The sequence below is a fragment of the Brachypodium distachyon genome, chromosome 2 (genome assembly GCF_000005505.3).
Source record: "Brachypodium distachyon strain Bd21 chromosome 2, Brachypodium_distachyon_v3.0, whole genome shotgun sequence".
Lineage (NCBI taxonomy): Eukaryota > Viridiplantae > Streptophyta > Magnoliopsida > Poales > Poaceae > Brachypodium > Brachypodium distachyon.
This window is the reverse complement of record NC_016132.3, coordinates 35,909,390-35,935,132: the sequence shown is the minus strand read 5'-3', so window position 1 is coordinate 35,935,132 and position 25,743 is coordinate 35,909,390. Positions and strand designations below refer to the sequence as shown.

At 47.0% G+C, this 25,743-nt stretch overlaps 2 protein-coding genes across 2 annotated transcripts; one reads left to right on the top strand and one right to left on the bottom strand.

Moving 5' to 3' along the window:
• Positions 1 to 3,029: 3,029 nt before the first annotated feature.
• On the top strand, positions 3,030 to 11,205 carry LOC100822641 (probable chromatin-remodeling complex ATPase chain). The gene is made up of 25 exons (XM_003568876.4): positions 3,030 to 3,508; positions 3,983 to 4,114; positions 4,220 to 4,323; positions 4,619 to 4,728; positions 5,743 to 5,840; positions 5,956 to 6,135; positions 6,210 to 6,431; positions 6,583 to 6,717; positions 6,842 to 7,124; positions 7,213 to 7,286; positions 7,499 to 7,719; positions 7,803 to 7,890; positions 7,967 to 8,060; positions 8,158 to 8,346; positions 8,429 to 8,460; positions 8,594 to 8,670; positions 8,746 to 8,835; positions 8,951 to 9,020; positions 9,414 to 9,459; positions 9,559 to 9,617; positions 9,696 to 9,861; positions 10,002 to 10,180; positions 10,254 to 10,460; positions 10,654 to 10,758; positions 10,865 to 11,205. Exons 1-25 carry the CDS (start codon positions 3,185 to 3,187, stop codon positions 10,883 to 10,885), a joined length of 3,306 nt encoding a protein of 1,101 aa, XP_003568924.1. The 5' UTR covers positions 3,030 to 3,184; the 3' UTR covers positions 10,886 to 11,205.
• Positions 11,206 to 11,460: 255 nt separating this feature from the next.
• LOC100822330 (double-stranded RNA-binding protein 2) lies at positions 11,461 to 15,881 on the bottom strand. The gene is made up of 5 exons (XM_010233393.3): positions 15,484 to 15,881; positions 14,829 to 14,992; positions 14,455 to 14,712; positions 13,139 to 13,358; positions 11,461 to 12,948 (listed from the first exon to the last, which is right to left on the bottom strand). The coding sequence occupies exons 1-5, from the start codon at positions 15,854 to 15,856 to the stop codon at positions 11,735 to 11,737; spliced, it is 2,229 nt and encodes a 742-aa protein (XP_010231695.1). The 5' UTR covers positions 15,857 to 15,881; the 3' UTR covers positions 11,461 to 11,734.
• Positions 15,882 to 25,743: the final 9,862 nt, after the last annotated feature.

Sequence of the window (25,743 nt, the reverse complement as noted above, 5' to 3'; positions counted from 1 at the left end):
GGTTTGGAGGTTCGCAACCTCTTTTTTATTTCTTTTCTTATGAAACAAATCTTTACTATGGTCCTGAAATGACAAAATCTAAACAGAAAAGGACGACTTCTGCAATATTGAGTTGATATTGTAAAATCAAAGAAGAGTAGAGAACACACTACCTTGGATCATTGTGCCATCATAAAATTAATTATTGATCTTTGTATTTCATAGAGTAATCAGATAAACAGGAAAGGAGCACACAAGATTATATTGACAATTTTGACATCAAAAACCTAAATATTCAGAAAAGGACGACTTCTGCAATATGGAGTTGATAATATAAAATCAAAGAATAGTAGAGAACACACTACCATGGATCATTATGCCATCATAAAATTAATTATTGATCCTTGTATTTCATAGAGTAATCAGATAAACATGAAAGGAGCACGCACGATTATATTGACAATGTTGACATTAAAAACGTAAAGATTTGCTGCTAATATATTTGACCATAGGAATCCGCCTCAACATAACCTGTAGTGTCCTTAGGGTTTCCCTCGGAATCTTCCCTTGATAGATGTAAGAAAAATCATAAATTATGTAATTACTACTAAGAAGTAAAGTGTAGCATAAATAAAAAAACAAGTGACAATGTAAGCATCCAAAGAAAATATATTGAGCAAATACGAAGCTGCTCCTGCATTCAGCCCATGCTCATTACTGTTGTATGCATCATAATTGAGTGATTGAAACTTACATCACTACCAAGAGAGAAGAATTGTGGTTACTTACTCTCATCTTGAGAGGAAAAGAGACTCCTTTTTTCTACTCTGTATTATTCAAACTAAAAAGACACATGAACTAATTTGTATTTGCTAAACAAAAAAGTAGAGGTAGAGATATATGGCTCTGAGCCGAAGATCTATATTTAACACAAGCTTCAGGATACAAATGGGAACATCTTCCTATTTATATATAGTAAAAACTAAAAAGGCAGGCTCAGAAGTGTAAGGAGTAGGCAGTGATTTTCTTGAAATTGCAGGTAGTAGTTCCACATAGCTTAGTAATTGGTTGGACATCAGTTTCTCAATAGCACAGCGAAAAGAAGAATACAGACCTTTATTTCTGGAGTAGATGATTTGGAGGTCTGAGCCAGTCATCAAGAATGTAAAAAAACAAACATGGTGGCAGCCTATTGACCGAATCAAACATGCAGCCTGGTATGATACAAAATGAATACACTTCATGCAAAGGAAATGATTTTGTTCTACCATAAAGAGCATACTGTTTTTTGTAGGCCTTTACCTTGCATTTCTGAACCATTTCATCAGAGTACTTCTGCTCTTGCTCATGCAAAGTCCGGAAATTTTCTACAGTTATGTAAACCTTATGATTTGTCTTGGGGATTCAGGGGCTCAAATGGGCAGGTCAAGATGGCAATATTAGCATCCTCAATTCTCTTTGGCATTTGTGAGTGGCTCATATCTTTGTCAACAGCAATTCCATATATTATCTCAATGTCCTCTTGCTTACGACCAATAGAGACGTACCAAGTTAAAATCAAGAGGTGGTGGATAATTCCCCAACATTGAATTCCTCCGCCCGGCCGCCGGCCGCAGCGTCTCCTCTTCCTCTCTGCTGCAGCCTCATCTCCCCCTCTTATCCTCGCTGCCCCTTTGTTCCTCACCTGAACCCTGTATCAATGGAACTTGCCATGCCAATCCAAATCGATCTGTGCATACTGAAGAGGCGAATAAATTAAGAAGAAGAACTGAGTAGTGCGCAGATGGAGAAGCAGTTTACCTTGCGCTACTCAGAACCGGGATCAAGGGGGCGGTTCAGGGATGGGTCGTTGATAGCCCATGAGCAATGGAAAAGCACGGCGGTTTGGTTGAGAGGAGGGCGTTGATGGGGGGTGGTGAAGGAGATGATAAGATTTGTGAAGAGATGAGATGCGGTTACCGTTGACCGTCGCCATCACCCCTTGCCGACCTGCGACCGCAGTCGTCCACGCCGCTAGGTCAAGAGGTATCTAAATTACGGTCCACAACAAGTGGACGCCTGGACTAAAGTGTGTGTTTACAGTAGTAGAGACGGATGGTCCTGTAAGACTGTTTTTGTTCAGGCTGGAGCTGAACTCAAGATAGCTGGAGCTGGAAAAAGCTAATTTCTGCTGGAGCTAGAAGATTGTAGCTGAACTTGACTTGCTAGCATGGCAGTGAAATTGTGGCTCCACCTGGATGGGAGTGGAATGTCTGTAATGTCCATGTTTGCTGCAAATTTTGATTGAGTGCTAAGTTTGATGATGCAAGGGCATGTACAATGGTTGATAAGACTGTCTTATCTTAGGCATTCCACGTCAATTAGAAAAGACAACAAAATATGTTGTACAATGAGTTATCTTTTAGTGTTCTATCTTAGAATTAATGTTTAGATGAATAAAATTAACTAAATAAATGTTAAGAAAAGGTGAAATCTAGTACAATGATAAATTTGCCTTATCTTTGCCTTATCATTCTTGTGAAGAGATCATCTCTTAATTAAGAGAACGCTTGTGCCTTTTCTTCGTTTCTCTCTCTTCCACATTAGATTTTATCCTATGTGGCATCGCTAAGAGAAGGCTGACATCACCCCATTGTACACGCCCTAAGTGATGTGTCATCTGTATAGCTTCCTTTTCGTGGGGGGCTCTTTTTTTTTTAGAGAGATTCAGTATTTTCCTTTTTGAGCGAAAAGAGAGATTCAGTATTTAGACTCAACTTTTTTGAGAGCGACAACAAGCAGCACAACGCCCATGGGCTAAATTGAGTGGAAGTTTAGGCCCAGAATTCCATCCCACTCCCAAGGATCGATCCAACATCAACATTCCAACCTACCCTAGCATCCTAACATGATAAGAATATATGGCCTAGTAGCCCAGCCACCAAGCCCAAAGCCCACCGAAACACCCGAGCACGAGCAAAGCAGCCCATTGGCGGGAGCAATTACTCGATTCCCCAGGGACCAAACCGCAAAACTGAACTCGGCTTTCCAGTTTCTTTCCCCTTTCTTCCGTTTCATCTCATTTCATACACCCCGCCCGCGCAGCGACAAAGGCCAAGCAAACCCCGCACCATAAATCCCCTCGCCCTAGCTCCAATTCGGCGCGCGATCCGTCCTGCCCTCAGTCCCCCACCCCGAGATCTCGCGAAACCCCACCAGCCCTCCCATGGGGAAGCCGGCGGAGTACGAGGAGGACGAGGAGGAGGAGCTCTCCAGCTCCGGCGAAGCGGAGGAGCAGGAGCAGGAGGAGGAGGAGGGGTCGGGGGGAGGCGAGGAGGAGGCTGAGGAAGAGGAGGAGGAGGAGGGGGAGCAGGCGGAAGGGGGTGGCGAGGAGGAGGAGGTTGACGAGGAGGAGATCGTGGCCGCCACCACGGGCGCCGGCGCCGAGGACGAGGATGAGGATGGAGCGGGCGGGGCGGAGGAGACGGAGTCTACCGACGACGACGACGCCGGCGCTGGGGAGGAGGCCGCAGAGGAAGGCGCCGACGAGGTGCGTGGGGTTGTGTGCTGTTTTCCTTTCCCCTGTGCTTAGTTACCTTGAAGTGATTTTTTTGGCACTTTGAAGTAAATTTGATCCATGTCTATGCTCTTCTTGGTTAGTAGCGGTGATCTAGTCGTCTGGGCTCTAGGAATTTAGCGGTTGTAGATGCATGGGTTCTGGTTATCTGGGGAAACTGTTCCTTGATTGGTCGTTAAGATGTTGTGCGTAGTTTAGAACATCTTCTGAATATCCTTGTTTGTTTTCTGGATCTTGTCTAGACTAGATTTCAGCATAATGTTTAAGCTTTTCTATCTAAGTAGTTTCTTGAGGCAATCTACATAGTCACAGTAGCCAAAGGAGCACTTGAGTACATTGTTACTGTTACTTAATGCTGTGCTGCCTGTCATCTTGGGTTGCAGTCCAGCACTTGAGTGCAGTTTTACTGTTACTTAATGCTGTGTTGCCTGTCATCTTGGATTGCAGTCTGAAGGCGCCACCGGAAATGCTGAGGTTGGGAAACGGGAACGAGCCAAGCTCAGGGAAATGCAAAAGCTCAAGAAGCAGAAGATCCAGGAAATACTGGAGACCCAAAATGCTGCCATTGATGCTGACATGGTATGTTCAATTCTCTTGTTCTTCGTCTTCTAGAGATAAACCTGTGAACATGAATTTCTCATTTTGCGAATTGTTCATGGTTGTTGTATATTCATGTTTGAACAGAACAAGAAGGGGAAGGGACGGCTGAAATACCTCTTGCAGCAGACTGAAATATTTGCTCATTTTGCGAAAGGAAGCCAGTCTGCCGAGAAGAAGACCCGCGGAAGGTAAATATTTGTTCTTTTGAATCTGATAAAAGCTCCTAATTACCATTAAAAGAAGTGGACTGGCAAATGGTAATGCTCTGTTACAGCACTTCTAATAAAATCTTTATTGCATGTGCATATGTACTACCTTTTTTCGGTCTTCGAATCCTAATTGTTATATTGTGCTGCTACTTACTATACAACATTTTAGCTCTTCTCCCACAACATCAAGTTAATTGTTTGCTTACTTTGCCATGTAGTTTGCTGTCCTTTGTGTGCCTTCTCTTTTTTTTGCTAATGTGGTCAGAACCTATAGGGGCCGTCATGCATCAAAGGTGACAGAGGAGGAGGAAGATGAAGAATACCTCAAGGAGGAAGATGGCCTTGATAGCGCAGGAGGAACACGCCTGCTTGCACAACCATCATGTGAGCCTTTGCTTGATGATTATATTGAATCTTTCATTTCACTTGCCAGTTTATATGCCGGTGATGTAAAGATCACCATTTATTTACCCTGGAAGGTTCACTCGTTCCATGGCAAATGATACAGCCAGGTTTGCTCGTTTTATTCGCACTGCTACACCGATGAATTAACTAACATTTTCTACTACATTTTTATTTAGTTCTTTTGCCTTGTCTGTGTCCATACTTGAGAGATCTGGTCCATCTGGATGGTCTGCAGAGTTTTAACCAGCTAGTTTTGGTATAGGTTTTTAATTATTTTTTTCTAATGTAAGCTGTTGCAAGAGAGTTGCAGTAAGTTATATTTCTGTATCCCGTGGTCTTGATACGTTAATGTCTATCACTCTTATTGTGAACCCACGCTTCCGCTTCAGAACAACTCTTGGTATTCTACTGGCACAAAAGAGATGTAGTATCTACCCATTAATTGCTGAGCAGAGTCAGCAGCAGTGATTAGGACATAGGGTCTAGCTGTCGTAGTCAGTTAGTCACCAACCGTAGAAGGTGTGCAACGTATGTTCTTGGCAGTTTTACTCGGACATGGACTGGTTGTAATCCAACTTGGATTCAGATATTCAATTCGCAATTTCTTTTGGAATTTCTTTTACTTGGGCATGGACACAGGTTTTGGAATACTCAAATTCAGGTGTCTGATTTGGCCCAAGTCATTGTGAAAGTCCCTGAATGGGCTTTGTGAAAGTTACGTGCATTGTGCTAGCTCAAGTCGTGGTTCTTCTGTTTTGTTTTGTTTTGGAATATGTGTGCATTGTTGCCAGCATCGAACACCAGTGGTCATGTCCAAATTGACTGTCATTTTTGCAACTGTTTTGGTAGAATTGATTGCCAGTATTCATGTTTCAGTATTGCTGATATCTTTCTTTCCTATCTAAACTTCACAAAAAATGCCTCATCTATGGTTTCAGCATAAACTTTTCTTATTTGTATGTCAACTGATATTCTCATTTGTTCTAATGGCAGGCATAAATGGGAAGATGAGAGATTACCAGTTGGCTGGACTAAATTGGCTCATACGTTTGTATGAAAACGGAATCAATGGGATATTGGCTGATGAGATGGTATGTCTTGTGCTCACCTTGCCTTTTGTAAATACTCTTCATATTTTCTGCCTAATATGATTATGCTTAATTCACCTTCATAAGCTCGTATTTGGCACCACACCTTTTCATTTAGGGTCTTGGAAAAACTCTCCAAACTATCTCACTGCTTGGATATCTGCATGAGTTCAGAGGAATAACTGGTCCTCACATGGTAGTTGCACCGAAGTCTACTCTTGGCAACTGGATGAAGGAAATCGCACGTTTTTGCCCAATTCTGCGTGCCGTCAAGTTCTTAGGAAACCCAGAAGAAAGGGCAAGTCCCAAACTATCTCAGTTGTTATGAACTTCTTGCGGAACATTACTAACATGTTTGCTCTATTTGGCCAGAATCATATACGGGAAAATTTGTTAGCTCCAGGGAAGTTCGATGTCTGCGTTACTAGTTTTGAGATGGCAATAAAAGAAAAAACTGCATTGAGGCGTTTTAGCTGGCGCTACATTATTATTGATGAAGCTCATCGAATAAAAAATGAGAACTCCCTTCTCTCTAAGACTATGAGGCTTTTCAGTACCAATTACCGTCTGCTCATTACAGGCACCCCACTACAGGTATATGAGTATATCAGCATAAAATCTTATTATATTCTTGGTGCTATCTGAATTCTGTACTTCAAATTATGGCGATTGTTTTACTTTACGTGTATTCTAGTTCAAGGTACCATCCTATTTCACTATCACTGATTTCATGATTATGCTGCAGAATAATCTTCATGAGCTTTGGTCTCTTCTCAACTTCTTGTTGCCAGAAATATTTAGCTCTGCAGAGACTTTTGATGAATGGTTCCAAATCTCAGGGGAGAATGATCAACACGAGGTTGTTCAGCAGCTTCATAAGGTAACAGATAGAATATTTACAAATTTATGTTTTCAGCTTTTTGAGAGAAATGTTTATCTTCTCAATTGAAATGACAGCGTGTGGTTTTTTCCTGGCATAATTCATTTGATGTGTCGTTTTCAAGGTTTTACGTCCATTTCTCCTTCGGAGGCTTAAATCTGATGTTGAGAAAGGTTTACCTCCAAAGAAGGAGACTATACTTAAAGTTGGAATGTCTGAGATGCAAAAACAATATTACCGTGCTCTGCTTCAGAAGGATCTGGAAGTTATTAATGCTGGCGGCGAGCGCAAGCGTCTTCTTAACATCGCCATGCAACTTCGCAAGTGCTGCAACCATCCATACTTATTCCAAGGCGCTGAGCCTGGCCCACCTTATACAACTGGGGACCATCTGATTGAGAATGCAGGTATTCTTTGTTATATTATTTGTCATAATTTGTCGGCCATACCACTAGTACTACTGCACATAGCTCACACTGTTGATGCGTTGTACAGGAAAAATGGTTCTGTTAGATAAATTGCTTCCCAAGCTAAAGGCCCGTGACTCCAGAGTACTAATATTCTCCCAGGTACATTTCTCTTTATTTTTCTCCGGCGCCTAGCTTTGGCTGCTTCATACAGCATCAGGACTGTGATAATGATCTGATATCATGAGCTGTGACTGCTTTTTTGATTTTTGGTGCTTCTGCTCATATTTTAAGGAGTTTGGGGCATATCCACTACCCTAATTACCTGTATTTTCCTTCCACCTGAGTATTTGACACAATTACATATCCTGCAGATGACCCGGCTTTTGGATATCTTGGAAGATTATCTGATGTATAGAGGGTATCAGTATTGCCGGATTGATGGGAATACTGGTGGCGATGACCGTGACGCTTCCATTGAAGCTTTCAACAAGCCTGGGAGTGAAAAATTTGTTTTCTTGCTTTCAACTAGGGCAGGTGGTCTTGGGATCAATCTCGCCACTGCTGACATTGTGGTTCTTTATGATAGTGACTGGTATGGTCTTCTCATTTAATCTTGTTTTTAAATTATTATTTGTGTAACCTTGGAGTTTGGGGTTATATTTTCTGTTTTTTCAGGAATCCTCAAGTGGATTTACAAGCTCAAGATCGTGCACATAGAATTGGCCAAAAGAAAGAAGTTCAAGTCTTCCGTTTTTGCACTGAGGTTTTAATTATATTTGAAAACAGAAGGTTAGCAGTGTCTCCTTTTTTTGCATCTTACAGAAAATGTGACATTGCAGTATACTATTGAGGAAAAGGTAATCGAGAGAGCGTATAAGAAGCTTGCTTTAGATGCTTTGGTTATACAGCAAGGTCGATTGGCAGAACAGAAAGGTTGCTTCCTTTTCTTCTGTTTGAATGTAATGCTAAGATTCTTTTGTTAAAGTGGAACAAGTATTAATAATCTTTCTGTTGTTGTGTTCTTTATTAGCTGTCAATAAGGATGAGCTGTTGCAAATGGTGAGGTTTGGTGCTGAAATGGTATTCAGTTCCAAGGATAGCACAATAACAGATGAAGATATTGACCGCATTATCGCTAGAGGAGAAGAGGCAACAGCACAGCTTGATGCAAAAATGAAGAAATTCACAGAAGATGCCATCAAGTTTAAAATGGATGACAGTATGACCTCCCTCCTTTTCCCCATGGCTATGATCCTGCGTTGTATTGTAATTCAGCTCATTCATGTTGTTTCTGTATGCAGCTGCTGAACTGTACGATTTTGATGACGAAAAGGTAACGAGTCAGTGTCATGTTCATGCTGTACCACATATCTGAAGTTTCAGTTCAGTTATCCACTTGATATTGTTACAGTATTTGATCATATTTAGCCAAAAAAAATGGTAATATAATCTCTGATTTTCTGAAGGATGAAGACAAGCCTGACTTCAAAAAGCTAGTGAGCGATAACTGGATAGAACCTCCTAGACGAGAAAGGAAGCGGAAGTATGTTTGATGTCTCTTTGTTATAGTAAATTTTACTTATTTAATTTTGATGACACCAATGTTGGTTTTCTGTAGCTACTCTGAGTCTGAATATTTTAAGCAAGCGCTTCGTCAAGGTGCACCAGCAAAACCTAGGGAACCAAGAATTCCCCGAATGCCAAACTTGTATGCCTTTTTAGTTACTCATTTTCTATTAATTAAGTCTAATTTTCAAATTATTTGTCTTGGTGGTGGTGACAAATATGGTGTTCTCATCTCCTATTGATTTTGTCTATGTCAGGCATGATTTCCAGTTCTTCAACACCCAAAGGCTAAATGAATTGTATGAAAAGGAAGTCAAACATCTTGTGGTAATTTCTCAAGTAGAGCTGTGCTTTCAGATTCACCTACATCGATGTGCTTGTCCAGACTTTGTTCATAACTCACAAGTCATAATTTGTTTTCTTGTACTTATTTGAGAAGTATGTGCTAACCTATACCATATATTTTCTTCCATGTTTTATTTTCAATTTCAATATAGCTTTTTCATTGTCATGTACAACCTGTAGAAATATTAGTTTTCTCAGTGCTAAAAGAGTAATGGGTATATCTTACCTCTTACCCTGATACTCCATGAAACTGATGTATACCCAATGTGCCAGTACTTGGGGATACTCATAGGAGTGTTGCAAAAAAATATTTTGAAGATAAAATAAAATAAATCCCACCTTGATCCTAATGTTTACCTTTGAAAATTTTATCAGCAAGCGAATCAGAAAAAAGATACAATCGGTGATGGTGATGATGAAGGTATTACCAAGTCTTTTATATATCTACTTGCACTGCAACAAGTATCTGATTGTGCTCATGGTTGTATTTATTTATTTATCTATTTATTTATTTATTTAGATCAACTGGAACCTCTGAATGAGGAGGAGCAAGAAGAGAAGGAGCAGCTACTCGAAGAGGTTTGGATATACCAAAGTCTTCATTTGGACCTTGTTTTCCCTTCAAATTTTTTTTATCTTTTGCTGTGAAAATTTTAGGGTTTTTCAACATGGACGAGGAGGGACTTCAACACATTCATTCGAGCTTGTGAGAAATATGGCCGTGACGACATAAAGAATATATCCTCTGAAATGGAGGGGAAAACAGAGGAGGAAGTTCAGCGGTATGCTGAAGTTTTCAAGGAAAGATACACAGAATTGAATGGTATATGCATGAACCTTTTGCATTTCACCATTTTTTGTTCTTACCATTTTTCTTGTTCTTTTTGTATATATTAGTAAATTCATTCCTACTTCGTCCTCTCAAGGGTTTCCTTACCTATGGTGTCTTCTTTATTGCACCAGATTATGACCGAATTATCAAGAACATCGAGAGAGGAGAATCAAGGATCTCTCGTAAGGATGAGATTATGAAATCCATTGCGAAAAAGTTGGACCGCTACAAGAACCCATGGTTGGAGTTAAAAATTCAGTATGGCCAGAACAAAGGGAAGTTGTACAACGAAGAATGTGACCGTTTCATGGTATGCAGTGCCACAATTCTTATCAAATAATTGAACCGTTCGACATGATTAATGAGCTGCTCCTGCTTTACAGTTATGCATGGTGCACAAACTCGGCTATGGAAACTGGGAAGAACTGAAGACGGCCTTCCGCATGTCTCCCTTGTTCCGTTTTGATTGGTTTGTGAAGTCCAGAACTGCCCATGAGCTGTCTAGAAGGTGCGACACTCTCATTCGTCTAGTGGAGAAGGAGAACCAAGAGTATGATGAGCATGAGAGACAGTCCAGGAAAGAAAAGAAGGTTGGTTACTGTTCTCCTACCCACTTCCTTCCCTTCCAAAACTGATTTTGCACTGGTGTCAAACATCCCCTTGCTCTGGTTTATCCTTAACTCCCTTGAGAAGGAAGTGCATGCACATTTCATCAAGAAGAGCCGTCGTCACGCAATTTTTGCTAATCTTCAACTTCATTTCCTTTTCTTTTGTTACTTGCAGAACATGGCATCATCATCAAAGCGTGCTTCGACAAGTGGTGCAGAATTTGACTCTCCCATCCAGAGCACTTCCAAGAGGGGTCGCCGAGATGGCAGTGCAGCCTCTGTAAGTGATCATAAGCTACCTTGTTCTTCCCACTTTTACTGGATGCCGTAGTTATTTGACTAAATCAGGAACTCACTCGCTGCTGCTGCTTGTTAATTTGTCACAGTCAAGGAGAAGGCGGCGGTGATAAGTTGTTCCAGGGGAGCAAACTCATTTGGAGGCTGGCAACAAACCGAAGCCCCAGACCCAGTCGTGCCCCCATCATCTTATCCAGCGCGTTGTACCACCTCAAGTTTGAACTAAGGAAACTTTGTAGTTCTGAATTCTAAATTATTTAGGTTCCAGTGACATGGTTAACTTTGTACCTGTTAAAAAGCCACCGAATGTATATGAAGGATGTGTTAGATTATTGATCTATCTAAATTTCCAGTGACTAGAGTGCACTTTTGCTTGTTCATTGACACTGCCGAGGATCCTGGCACCTGGCCAATGCATAGTGTCCAACAATCAACTGTCACAAAGGTGCACACCCAGAGGAAAATTCTATATTTCTATTCTGAGTTATGTGATCCAACTTTGCAAAATCACGTCTTCCAAACTTTAGAAAATTACAAAAAAATCACGCATATGATAGAATGGATAGAGACATGTTTGCGTAATAGATTCTCTTCGTGAGTTTTCACAACTTTATAGATGTGATATTTTTACCAAGTAACAAGGAATAATCACAAGTCTCCAGGTTTTGATCGTGCTGTTCGTATCTTCTAGGAAAAGTTAATCATTCGCATGACTTGTGTCATCTCAAATACACGACGAAGTTTCCAACACCGGATATGTTATTGTTCTCATTCATTTTTCGTGACAAGATAGTGGTATATATAGCATCTAACAGGCCTGGAGATGGCTGAGCATGACCACTCAAACTATTTGTAGAGTTCATTCTATCTATCTAGATAGCCCAAGGAAAATAAGAACAGAAACAACCAAAACTGATATACTGCCAAGTCTCAGCCCTAACTAAACAGAAAATCGCAGCTCAGATATGGAGCTTATTAAGTTCCAAACTCGCTGTCGCAGCCTTGCTGGTGTCTCTCGTGTTCCTGTGAGCTTCAGGTTCATTTCTAGAGAGGATCCGAACAGCAGGTTGTGCTCCGGCGCTAGAGCTCCCAGCATTTGGCCTAGCTGAGCACACAGGGATGGCAGTTCTGACTGTAACCGGAGCCGCATACCAATGAGGCCGCTGCTCGTAGAACGAACCTGATGTATTCATTGGAGTTGCTGGAGCCTGCATGTGTGGAGACCATAACTCAGGTGATGTCGCCATGCTGAACGGAAGATTACTTCTGTGGATAGGCTCGACGTGCTGAATGGAACTAGGATAACACTCTCGCTGGATAGGTCTTTGTACAACAGATGAACTAACCCGAGTCGATGATGACTTTGGTGGCTGTTCTGTGGGCTTATTTGACTCTTTGCTTTTATTTGGTTCCAACTTCTGCGATACTGAACGTGATGTGGAGCTCGAGGAAGTCTGAGGAGCTCTATTCTCTTCCTCGGGTGCGGCACTACTCTCAGTATATGCATCTTTCCCATTTTCAGGCAGTTCTTGAACCTTACTTGGAGCACCCTTTTCTGAAGTACTAGATGAAGCTGAAGCAGCGTATCGAGAGAAAACCACAGCATCAGGAAGCTCAACCATTTGAGTACACCCTTGCCTCTCACCATGCATTGCGTGAACGGTGACTGGCAATGGACTCCTTGATACATAGGAGGCAGGGTAAGGTGAGAAGTACTGTGGAAGGACAGAAGCAGCTTCACGAAAGCATGGAAGAAGAGCTAAGTTATCTTGGCTAGCTGGCACAGGGAACTGCCCTTGAGGTGGAGGAGGATACATGGAGAGCATTGTTGGTGGTGATGGAAACCTTGTATTGCCCATAACTGGAACCATTGGAAAATGAGGCTTTTGTTGTGTTGGTTGCACCTGGCGCCAATGGTACATTGCTTGCTCTGGTGAAACATTTGAGTACGTCTGATTTTGTAAACGTGACCGCTGAAATGACACGTATGGTTTAGGATGAGATCTTCGGGGTGGCGGGTGGTTATTGCTTTGCTGTTTCTCCTTTTGATGTGCTGACTTGCCTTCATTCGTCTGGTTCAAGCTTTCAAGAGTACGGGCAACTATGACCTGTTCCTGCTCCTCATCATCATGATCCAATGGAGAAGAAGACGCTGCCTCACCAACTCGAGGCACTGTTAGGCACAGTAAATTATAATGGTCAATGAACAAGCTGAGAAATTGGCATTATAGTATGATGCAATTAATACGAAATGTTGCAATGCTCTATGGAGTGTGAACAGGTTAATAAGACCAGCAGTAGCAGATATGCTGACATCATACAATAAAAAAATGAAGGTGGTCGGAAGGCGAGATAATACTCACATTGCTTCAATTCAGACCAGGCAGCCATAGCAGCATTTTTTTGAGCTTGTTTCTTGGTCTTGCCAGGATTACCAGTGAAGATCCTTCCTGCTAACTCCACTGTGCACGTGAACATTGGTGTATGCCCTGGCCCAGACCTAATAGTAGTGTACTCAGGCAGTTTTAAACCGGCCCGATGAGCAGTTTCTTGTAGAAGGTTCTTGTAGATCCCAGTTTCATCCTGTGCAGTGAAACATCATTAGCCACTCACTTTGAGGACGTTTGTTGAGGCTACCTTGTGAAACATGTTCTCATGATAATTGCAGTATAAACCAGAACATAAAAATAGTGTACGTGCAAATTAAGTACTGGTAAGCAGTGTTTATATAATCTCCAGTTGAAATGCTGGAATCTGGATGTCATAAATGAGCTTGGCGTATATAATACAAACTGTGAACATGACAACCTTATACATCTCATCTACTTGGATTTGTTTTTACTGCAATAGCAGGCTACAAAATGGGACAACTGGCAAGTCAACATCAGACATCATAAAAGAATTGAATCTTCCCAACCAATCCACCCTTAACAATAATACTTTGCTTTGACTTATTGCAGTGGGAATTGTCAAGAACAGTGAACTTTTAATATACTCTACCACAGGAGTATCTTAGATAGATCCACGGTACAGATGAAATTTATTGTTCTTTTGACTGAAAGTAAAGGGTGGCTTGCTACTATATCAAGTGCATTTACAATCGCCCATCGGCATTAATAACTACTATGAATTGTACAAAATTGCAGATGGGAAGTTTTAAAGTTGTGACAGCAGATTAAGCAAGTATGGCATGTGAAATGAAGCGTAAGAATTACACGAGCACTTTTTGCAGGAAAAAAATAATAAGCGGAGATGCATATAATGCCTGTCAGTTGCATATTAAGTATTCGAAAATGTCGCTACAATTTTTATTTGTCTCTGTCCACATTAAAATTAGCTCAACAACTTGGCTCCCATAATAAATAACAGCTAATGTGTGCTAGTTCACCTTTCGGTGCCCTAAAGAGGGAAAAAGATTGGAAGGTTACTTTGAATGACAATACTAACAAGCATCTTGTTTGATACTTATGAGTTGTAACATGACACCTGGTTTATGTAAAATCATTTATCAAAAAAAAATTGTCAGTGAAAGATAAAAATATCCTACATGTCTAATTAAATACAGAAGTTATAGAGCTCTAGTGTGAGCATCAAGATACTCTCCACGCAAAAGACATAGCTGATTTGCAGATCAAAGTGCATATGAGAAGCAATTTCTAGGGGTGCCAACAAAACTGACCAGGACTTTTGCAGCAAGTGATGATGAAGGCCCCCTCTTTGACAATTCATTGAGCGCCACCTCAGCTGCCGCGTGCTCTGCCTGCCGCAAGGTGGAACAGAATGTCGGGCTCTCGAACGATTCGCCATTGAAATTAACTGTAGCCTTAAACCGTGGTGCATGATCCGGTCCCTCGCGGATGCAAGCGTAGGAAGGCAGGTTGAAGCAGCTCCTCTGAGCAAGCTCCTGCAGCTGGTTCTTGTACATGCCTGCATCCACCTCAAGAATCAAAGATGCATACAGTAAACTTACATTCACCATTAGAAGCAGGTTCATAAGGCGTAACATGCTCATCATAAACAGAACATTTAACAGTGACACCAAGAAACACATACCTCAGATATGAATGCACCAATCAAGAAGGCTATGAAGCTATGTTCAGAACTGGGAATAGCTTCTGCCCATACTATCTCGTCAGCCCTCTGAAAGCCTTGATATCCTCCTCTTGCTGCAGCAGATAAGACGCCTCCAATAAATAACCACCGCCGTACTCCCAGTCCTGCAGAGGAGCAAGAAAGTCTCGGATCAAATGGGGATCAATTTAACCAAATGTTGGCGCTCCCGGTGGCAATGATACGAACGGGATCACTGCGGTCCTCGAGAGGATTGACTGGTACAGGAGAGCAGTGGGGGCAATGAACCACCCAAGGACGGCAAAGAGCAGCTGATTCAGCTCGCCCAATCAATGCAATGCCTCAGGAAATCTTAGAAAAAAAAAAGGCATCCAAGGGGAAGAAGAAGAACAAACAAATCCAGAAACATGATTTAACACACGCAGAACAAAAACAAAAGGAGCGCATAAAATGATATAAACCCGAGTATTTCGCAACTGGCTAACAACCAAACCGCATCCAATCAGCGACCAAATCCACGGAGGAGAAGCGCCGGAGCCAAGAAACCCAACCGTGCCCCGCACCGGCGAGATCGGCCAAACCCCATCGCCGGCAACCCCCACGCCCAGATCGAAACAAAGAAGCTGAGCAAACTAACCTTGCAACGACGAGCTCCCTCGCAGTCCTTTTCCTCTCTCCCTCTCTCCCTCCAACCGCAGCAGAAAACGATAGCCAGGGAAGAGAAGAACCACCACCGCCACGGCCACCGACGACGACAACAAAATCTCCAGAGATGCTAAATCTTTCTGGTTGCAGCCACCCAGCAGCGACCTCCGGCCGGGGCTTGCCTTTGCTTGCGACTGCGACTTAGCTACTACGCCATTAGGCAGGCTACTAGTGCTACTACGGTAGAAGCGGCCGCCATTAACTACGAGATTTGGGGTGGGGGGAAGAGGCGTGTTGTTGCTTTCCGGCGCTTTTCGTCTGCATCTTCTTGGTCTTGTTTTCTTTCTTTCTTTTTTTTCTTGCATCTACTCCTCGTTTCTGTGTGTGAGTGTCTCTCATGTGCACGCAACGCTGATCATTATTGTCCGCCACGAGGGAGGAGGGCGTCCGTTAACATCACTTAGGACAGTTGATACTTGATTGATTAAAGGCAGCATGCTTGGTTGGTATTAATATTGGCTATGATTATATGGTTACTGATTTAAAAGACAGCGATTGCATTCTTTTAGTTTTAGTTAAGAAATATGTGCGATTTTTTTTCCCTGCCTCGTCTCCCACCGTCAACTTGGTACCGTCAACTTGGAAACGATTGGAGCCACGGATCAACGTCTGACAAGTAGTTTGCGTACATTTTTTTGTGAAGTTTTGTGTCCTTATGGAGCTGTCCTAGCGGTGGAGCCGACGACGTATAGAATAATGGTATCTCGGCCGCATCCCCGTCCTGACGTAGTAAACACGATTTACACCACGGAGCTTGTGAATCTCGCGGTTTGTATTTTCGTTATTTTGGTTGTCTTTCTCATCGGTTCGGCAACGAATCAGCGGTTCGACAACCTGTCTTGCAAGCGTGTGCCCTCCGCCATCACGTTCGACGATCTTAGGTTCTCATCGTTTGGAGTGAGCGACTCATGCGGCTATTCAAAATCTATGAGGTTAGTCAAGTCTGTTCAGGTTTGGTCTTCTTCAGGTTTGGTCTTCTGCAATTTCATCACCAGAGACATGAAGAGATATCAAGATATGGATCTAGCATTTATGTCGAATTTTTTTGACATGACTTTTAGTTTTATCAAAGATTACTAGACTATGGTTATCGTAGGAAATGTTTTTTGGTCTTTTATAAGTGACTTGGAATGCACAAAAAAATACGTTTTTTTTTCTGCCACTATAAAGCCTTTAGATGTGTGTTTGGTTTGTAACCGTGATTATCTCTAGTTAAAATCTAATACTCGTTGTGGTCGCACGGGGCTCCGACACCGGGGATGCGCGGGTACCCCCTTTTTAGGTTCGGCAGTGGGCTACGAGGATCGCTCCGGCGATCGCCGGCGGGACCGATGCGAAGCGTAAGAATACACCAAGAACACATGCACATACTTTTTACCCAGGTTCGGGCCACCTCGCGGTGTAAAACCCTACGTCCTGCTTGTCTGAGCTTGTATTACTGTGAAATCGGCTGTTTACAGGTTGCCGGGGGAAGCCCCCGGGTGGTCTCTTTTTGGCTAAGTGTTCTTTCCTACCTCGGGCTATTGCCAGTGTTGCCCTATGAGTTGGCTCAGCAAACGAACCAACCCGAGCGAAACGAACCGACCCGAAAGCGAACGAACGAAAAACCCACCCTTTGACCGTTGGCGGGGGTCCTCCTTTTATAGCCAAAGGAATACCACAGGTGTCACGGTCCATGGTTTACAAATGGCGAGCACGGACCGTGGGCAGCTCCTCCTCGGTGCGCTGGCATGCATGCATGAGCGCCATCCCCGCGGCTAGGGGTCTAGGGCCTAAAAAATAGGACTGGACAGCCACTGTTCGCCTGACTAGACGGGTAACGCCCTTCCTGTCTGCTCATTAAATGCGCCGTGTGCCTCACTCCTTGCCCTAACAAAACTGCACACTGGGCGCCTATCGCGCGCCCACGTGGCGCCTCTGCTTTGCTTGCTCGGCCCCGCCCTCGCGGCGGGACCCTGCGCCCGGGAACATCTCCTCCCGGCAAGTGCCTTCCCGGGAGGTGCCCAGGCAGGATCATCCCCCGAAGCCCCGCTAGCTCTTCCGGGCTGGTAGCTTGCCGGGCAGCCTGCACATTGCCGCCCGGGGTGAGGCCCTCCCGGAAACTCAGCGATGCGACCCACGCGTCGTGCAGTGGTGGTACCCCGGGTGTGGGCTGGCAACACCCGTTCCTAGGCGAACCCTTCCCTGGTCGGTTGCCGGGCTACACCCCAACTGACGCGTGGGTCCGACTTGCCTCGGGCCGGCGTCTCTTCGCCGTCCCACATACCCCGCCGTTACGGATGGAGTAGTGGGTGCGAGATTTTCACCGTAACCTCCCCTTTAAACGGGGAAGTTAAGGCCACTCTTCGCATTACCCTCCTGATTGGTAATTATCCCAACGCACCCGTAGGGTGCGGAACCGGCCGTTACCAAGCGACGGAGTGTTATAAAGTTTTTACTGCTGCGCTGAGGGGGAAACACTTAGCCCCCAAGCCTTCTTCCTCCAACTTTTTGCATCTTGCGCCCAAAAGCTCTACTAGCCTCCGCCCTCGCTCCCCATGGCGCCCCCACCACAAGGAAGGGAAAGGAAGGGAAGGCCCTGAAGAAACCGGCGGCCAGCAAGAGCGAGGGCGGACGTCTGAGCGCACGGCGAGTCAATGCTCAATCACCTCCCTAGGGACTCCGGGAAGGTCCGACGGCTCCCAAGCGAACACGTCGGCATTCTCCCGGAGGAAAGTGTTGATGGCGCTTTCCTATTCAGTAGTAAGGTTCGCACCGACGGTGACGGTGCGCTTCTTGTTGCCGGCTTGGAGGGGCAGCTTCTTCACCTTGGTGGCCTCCTCCCGGAGCTTCTGGCCCTTGCCGGGGCACGAGCTCGAGCCTGCGCTTCCCCCGGAAAGCTCTTGCGGGGTAGCGTGGGCCTTCTTCATTGCCGGGCCGTCACCCGGCAAGCCTTCGTCTCCGGCAACATCCTCGTCACCGGCGTCGGCTGCGGCGGCGGCCCTGATGACCTCGCCAACGCACCAGGCCGCGTCCTTGAGGTCGCACCTGATGGACAGGACTCCGTACACGGACGGCATCTTCATCACACCGTAGGCGCAATGCGTAGCCGCCATGAACTTGATCAGCGCTGGCCGACCAAGGATCCGGTTGTAGGGCAACGGGGTGTGCGCCACGTCGAACACTATGTGCTCGGTCCAAAACGCTTCCCGGGACCCGAAGGTCACCGGCAGCGTGATGCGCCCCATGGGGCGCACGATCCCGGGGTTCACTCCCCTAAACGGGTCAGTGGGTTTCAGCTGCTTCACCGGCAGCTGGAGTTTCTCCACCAACCTGGCGGATAGGAGGTTTAACCCCGCTCCATTGTCCACCAGCACCTTGGTCACCGTCATGTTGCTGATGATCGGTAAGACCACGAAGGGTATGACCCCGGAACCCAGCTGCCGTGCTGGGTGATCGTCGGTGCTGAAGGTGATCGGCACGTGCGACCACCTCAGCGGCTGCTGTGGCTCTGCGTCCGGCAACAACGCGCACACGTCGCGGGTGAGGCGCTTCACCGCGGCATGAGATGGGAGAGCGTAAGCTCCCCCATGGATGCAGGCGACGTCGCGGGGCTCCTGGAAGCCCGGCTCGTCGCCGCCAGTGCAGTCAGACTCGCGCTGCTCCTCAGCACGAGCCCTGTTCCGTCCCCGGGGAGGGCGATCCCTGCCAACGCGGGCCTGGCCGCGCCCTCCCTGGGCTTCCTCCCTGCCGACGCCGGCAGGCCTCGGCCCCGCCCTGGGGTCGTTCGGGCAATCTCGGGAGACATGCCCGATGTCCCCGCGGTTGAAGCAGGCACCGGCTACTCGGCGCTCCTCGTGGTGTTGTTCGCGCCGCTGCTTGATTCCCTGCAGGATGCGGCAGTCCTGCGCGTCGTGGGTGGAATTGGCGTGGATGGGGCAGCAGGGTGCGTCGCCCTGCTTGCCGCCAGACCCGCCACCGGGCGAGGCCTTCTTTGCAGGCCTCGCAGCAGCAGCCCCCGACTCCGCAGCGAGGACTTGCTTCCCGCTGCGCTTGCGGGAACCCTTCTTCTGCGAACCCTCTCCTGGGCTCGTGGCGGCTTTAGCCGCAAGTTCGGGCACTAAGCGCCCTTCCTCGGCCATGCCGCACTTGTGCGCCAGGGCGTAAAGATCCTGCGTCGTCCGGATCCGATGCGTGCTCAGCTTCTCGTGCATCTTGGGGTCGCGGACGTTGATGGCGAAGGTGTTGACGATGGCGGCAGCCTCCGCCTCCGGGATGGAGTAGGAGAGACTGGAGAAGCGGTTGACGAAGCTCCGCAGCGTCTCTCCCATCTTTTGCACGACAGTGTGCAGCTCCGCCATGGTCCCCGAGAGCTTGTAACCGCCTTGGAACATGCTCACAAACTGCTCGCACAAGTCCGCCCAAGTGGCGATGGACCCAGCAGGCAGGTTGAGCAACCAGGTTCTCGCTGATCCTTTTAGGACCATCGGGAACCAGTTGGCTCTGACCTTGTCGTCGGCGCCGATGGCATGCATCCCCAACGTGTAGGTCAGGAGGAAATCCTTGGGATTCACGGTCCCGTCGTACGTACCGAGCGCCCGCGCTCGGAACTTGCAGGGCCATGTCACCCGCCGCAGCTCGCGCGTGAATGCAGTGCAGCCGTCCTCGGGGCCCATAGGAGCATCTTCCTGCTCCTGCGGGCATTGGCGCTCTACCTCGCGCCGACGCCGGCGCTCCAGGCACCGACGCAGATCCTCCTGCTGGCGGGCATCAAGATGTCGCGCGTGTCACCTCGCGCGACGGTGGGTGATGAGTCCGAGGACCCCTCCGGGTCCCCGCCTCCCGGGCCTCCCTGCGGGGGAGGGTTTTCCCTTGTCGCGAGGCACGGGGCGCGTCTCCGAGCTCCGGGTTCTGCCCGCGGCCGGAGCCTGGCGGGACGCCCTCGCCCTGCGGCTGTAGAGCGGTGAGCGCGAGGAGCGCGTCCACCTCCTCGCCCCATGTCTCGTGCGCCGGCGTGCCCTGCTGCGGTTCGTACCGCACCATGACCCGCGCGGTGTTGATGGCCTCCGCCGAGGTCTGCGCGGGAGGCAGCCGGTTTCCCGAGCGGCTGCCCTCCGCCCTATCCCCAGACGCACCCGGGTGCGCGGGGTGCGACCTCGCCGGCATCGCTCGCGACGCAGTATGCTCGTGGCGCGGCTGACGCTGCGCGCCCTCAGCCCGTGATTCGACTCGCTGGCCGGCGGGGGCGGCACCATGTCCGCTCACACGGCTGGCCCCGGCACTAGGGGCCGTCGGCCCCCTCAGCCGGTTATTTGCTGACGGCCGATGAGGCGGGGCGGCACCATGTCCGCTCACACGGCTGGCCCCGGCACTAGGGGCCGTCGGCCCCCTTAGCCGGTTATTTGCTGACGGCCGATGAGGCGGGGGTGACAGCTGCGATTGCTGCACTCATGAGGGTTCAGGATTTTCCTGAACCCGCGACGCGGGTTGTGCGTCATGCGACCGCGTGTGTGCCGCTGGGGCTTCACGCGGGTCGATCCGAGGGTCACCAGCCTGCTTGGGAGGCATGGTGGTTGGCTCTGTCGTCGAGGAGGACGAGGCCGATATTGGTGTAGACGCCGCCGGCGGCGGCCACCGGGGAGCTCTCCTCACGCAACCCCTACCTAGCGTGCCAGATGTCGTCGCACGGGGCTTCGACACCAGGGCTGCGCGAGCACCCCCTTTTTAGGTTCGGCAGTGGGCTGCGGGGATCGCTCCGGCGATCGCCGGCGGGACCGATGCGAAGCGTAAGAATGCACCAAGAACACATGCACACACTTTTTACCCAGGTTCGGGCCACCTCGCGATGTAAAACCCTACGTCCTGCTTGTCTGAGCTTGTATTACTGTGAAATCGGCTGTTTACAGGTTGCCGGGAGAAGCCCCCGGGTGGTCTCTTTTTGGCTAAGTGTTCTTTCCTACCTCGGGCTATTGCCAGTGTTGCCCTATGAGTTGGCTCAGCAAACGAACCAACGAGCGAAATGAACCAACCCGAAAGCGAACCAACGAAAAACCCACCCTTTGACCGTTGGCGGGTGTCCTCCTTTTATAGCCAAGGGGATATCACAGGTGCCACGGTGTAGGACTCGAAGAGGGACTCGGTGGAAGATATGGTGGCGGCGGGAGATTATGGCGGTGGTGTGGCAGGAAGTTTGGCGGCGGAAGATTGATGAAGGAAACCTGCGTCACACGAAGAACAAGAAAACCAAAAGCAAGTTCGATCTAGTAGAAAAAATCTGAAAAACGATCCAATCTAATCCAACAACTCGACACGATTAATGCAGCAAAGATTCAACAATGCAAATACTAATGTGAAAATTGCAAGGCTCAGATTGGTTCTAGGACAAGGTAACTAATTCTAATTTTTTTTGGCTTTTTCTGGACGATAGGTAAAAACAGATCTAAACTACGGATAAACTGGAAAAATCTCACCGAGCAACCTTAAGCTCTGATACCACGTGATATGGGTCGGGGTGGCCCGATCTTTCGATGAGATTGATAACTCTCGATTTGTGTAGGAGGTGACGTTGACGATCTGACTACGGCCTAGGAGACAACGCCTTAGCAATCGATACACCAACTCTAAAGGGTTATTGATCACGCGGGGGCACGATCAACCTGACCACGAAGGTCTTTGTTCCTGCAAGCAATCGAAAAACAAGCAAGAACAAGATAAATAGCAGATGCAATCTAAAATTGCGAATATACTATATCAAACCAATGTCTCAACGAGACGATAAGTTGGAGTCTTGACGACGGTAAAACAGGTGGTCTAACCGACACACGCGATTACACGAAAGTAGCAAAGATGGCTAAACTTTATCTAATCAAAACCCAAGGCTCCTTGGGGGGGCTCATGGGGTATATAAAGGAGGAGGGAGAGATATTTTCGTCCACCTTGAGTAAGGAGGCCGAAATCCAACTCTATCCCTAACTTTCCTAACAAATTACAACTCTTTAGAAAACAGAAAAACAGATCCGTCAGCTTGTTTTGTCCGTCACGGTCAGCACGAGTCGAATCTCTTGATGGGGCCAGATCCGTTGGAAAGGTCTTGTAATTACCTTTCCAACAAGAACTTGTTTGCTTGATTTGGACATCGGATGCGGCCTGGGTGATTGAAACAATTTCGGGTCTCCTGGCAGCTCGGACCCGAATCGGATTCAACTTTAATTCGTGATATTTTTCTCTAGCAAGCTCCGAATCATGTGCCGTTTGATTTGTTGGAAAGTACACTTGAAATTTTTCCCTCTCAGCTGTATGAATGCTTGATTCTTGTTGGCCCTCTCGTTCGCCTCCATCGTATCTCATCTTGACCTTCGACTTGAAAAGCTCGACAAGATGCCTACGTAATAAAACGAGACCAGATAGTAGTGGCTCCGCCTCTTCATAAATATGACAATGAAAACAATTACTACTTGAATTCACTTGATTATAAATCTTGTCAAATATTATAGAATTGAGGGTACCAAAGGTCGTATCCATGGTTGGCATGTCCATATCAGCCCCGCCCTCGCGGCGGGAACCTGCGCCCGGGAACACCTCCTCCCGGCAAGTGCCTTCCCGGGAGGTGCCCAGGCGGGATCATCCCGGGCTAGTAGCTTGCCTTGCAACCTGCACGTTGCCGCCCGAGATGAGACCCTCCCGGGAACTCAGCGATGCGACCCACGAGTTGTGCAGCGGTGGTACCCCGGGTGCCACCGGTGTGACACTCGCTCCGACCCATATTAATTGTAGAAATATTACATGTATCTTTGGGCACATTTGAGACAATAATATCGGTCGGAGGGAATATGTTTTTGGCAACTAGTAATTGGCCACGCCCAACTCCTTGCAATTTACGTACCCTAGAGGAATCGAAAGAATTTTTTTTAGAAAGAAGGCTTTTCAGCCCTACTTTATTAGAAAGTCGACGAGGTTCTACTAGGGATACCAGTTTACAATAAGGACAACCACCAAACAAACAAACAAAAGGATAAACAGTTCAACGCCCAGCAATCCAGGGTTCCAGCCAGGAAAAAGAGTCTAAAACAGAGCTAACTCAGCCAATCCCACGAGCCTCCGTAGACTGGAAGTTCCTGTAGAGTCGCAATCAAGTGGAGCGTCGGCGCCCGCTTCTTATCCGGTAGGAGGTTCTTCCAGTGCGCCAAGAACGCCATTGCTTTGTAGATGACCTGCATAGGGGAGGCACAAACACGTTGATTGAAGACCATATCATTACGCGTAAGCCAGAGGGTCCATGCAATCGCCGCAAGCAAAGACCACATCTTGTGATTAGCCGCCCACCCCCTACGCCCAACGCAAGCTCATAGAAGTCGTTCTCCGAAAGGGGTGCTCGAGCCCAACCTAAGCAATCGCGGATATAACACCAGCAAAAGAAAGCCACATGGCAAGTAAAGAGCAAATGTTCCGCAGTTCCCGGCTGGCCACACAATCTACAACCTTCGGGACCTTGCCAACCTTTCTTCATCAATTCGTCAGTGACTCGAATTCGACCTTTCAGGCACATCCACGTGAAGATCTGCTGTTTCAGAGGAATAATGGCCTTCCACAAATCCATAATCTGGAGATCGCAGACCCAACGGTGCATCAAGGCATCATAGAGAGATTTAGTGGTGAAATTTTTCTTGGCTGTAAGCTCCCAGCGAGCAATATCAGCCGAAGAGTCCAAAACCACATCAGCCAGGAGAGCATTGAGGGAGTGCCATTCCTCCACTTCCCGCTCACCAAATGATCTCCTAAACGTCAAGTGAATTGTCCGATCAGGCAACACCTCAGCCACCATGGCATGCTGCTGTTCCGAGCAGGCAAACAGCCTAAAGAAGGAAACATTCAAGGGAACCTGTCCCAGCCAGATGTGGGACCAAAAGAAGACACTTTTACCACTATGCACCTCGTAAGCGCTCCCTTGAGCGAACCAGTCATTCACCGAATGAAGTCCCTTCCAGAACTGGGAAGTTTTAGAAGGGGAAGATTGGAAGAACCCCCCGTCTCCTAAATACTTCCTGCGAAGGAGAGTACAACTAAGATCATCATCACCCCTCTCAAGCTTCATGATCCACTTCGAAAGCAACGCTATGTTCCTCACCCTACTGTCCACAAAGCCCAAACCACCAAACTGCTTTGGGACACACAGCTTATCCCAGCTTACCATATGGTACTTTCTTTTTTCTCCGATGCCTTCCCAAAAGAAACGAGCCCGAATCATATCCAGCTTATAATGGATCCCTTCATTAAGCTTATAAAATCCCATCATATACGTTGGCATGTGATCCAAGCAAGAATCGATCAAAACTTTACGTCCCCCAAAGGACAAGCTACCACTTTGCCAGCCCTCTAAGCGTTTTTGAACCTTATCCACAATCCCCTGGAACCTTCCAGCAGAATTTTTGTGGGAGCAACAGGAATCCCCAAATATTTCAGAGGAAAACAGCCCACTTGGCAATTAATCTGATCCGCCAGCAATTTTTGTTCTTCCGGCTCCATCCCAACTCCAAAGACCTCACTTTTTTGGTAATTGATCTTCATACCCGACATTGCCTCATAACAATAGAGCAGAAATTTCACAGTTCTAATTGATCGAGGATCATTATTGATAAAGAGGATCGTGTCGTCAGCGTACTGCAAGTGCGAGATGCCCCCAGGCACCAAGTGTGGAACCAGCCCCTGCAGATGCCCTTTGCACTTAGCTGACTAGAGCATCGCCCCCAACGCATCCCCGACAAGATTGAACAGAAGCGGGGAGAGCGGGTCCCCCTGCCTTAGACCCTTAAACGTTCTGAAATAGCTACCCAATTCAGCACGTGAATTTTTGGCTCCTGGGAGCCAGGACTCTCGATAGAATGGACCAATGAGAATCGTTGCTTTGGGTGGTTCTGTCAGTTCGGCCCGAGTCTTTTTGGCCCAGTATATTGTAGAAAACAGTGACATATACTAGGCCGTCCATGTTTGTTTTGATGGGAGAATTCGAATTTGAATGGAACAACACTAAGGAGCTGTCTCTTGGGCTGGCACAGGAGGTTCCGTTAAACCTGGGCCATATGGAACATGGTAAACCTGGGCCATTTCGAAATTCTTGTACCTGTCTAAAAACCTCGAACATCTCAGATCCACGCAGGCCCGCTGGTTAATGGTGTCACTGGGCAGCGAACTCACTCGTGGGGGAAGTCCTGTTAGA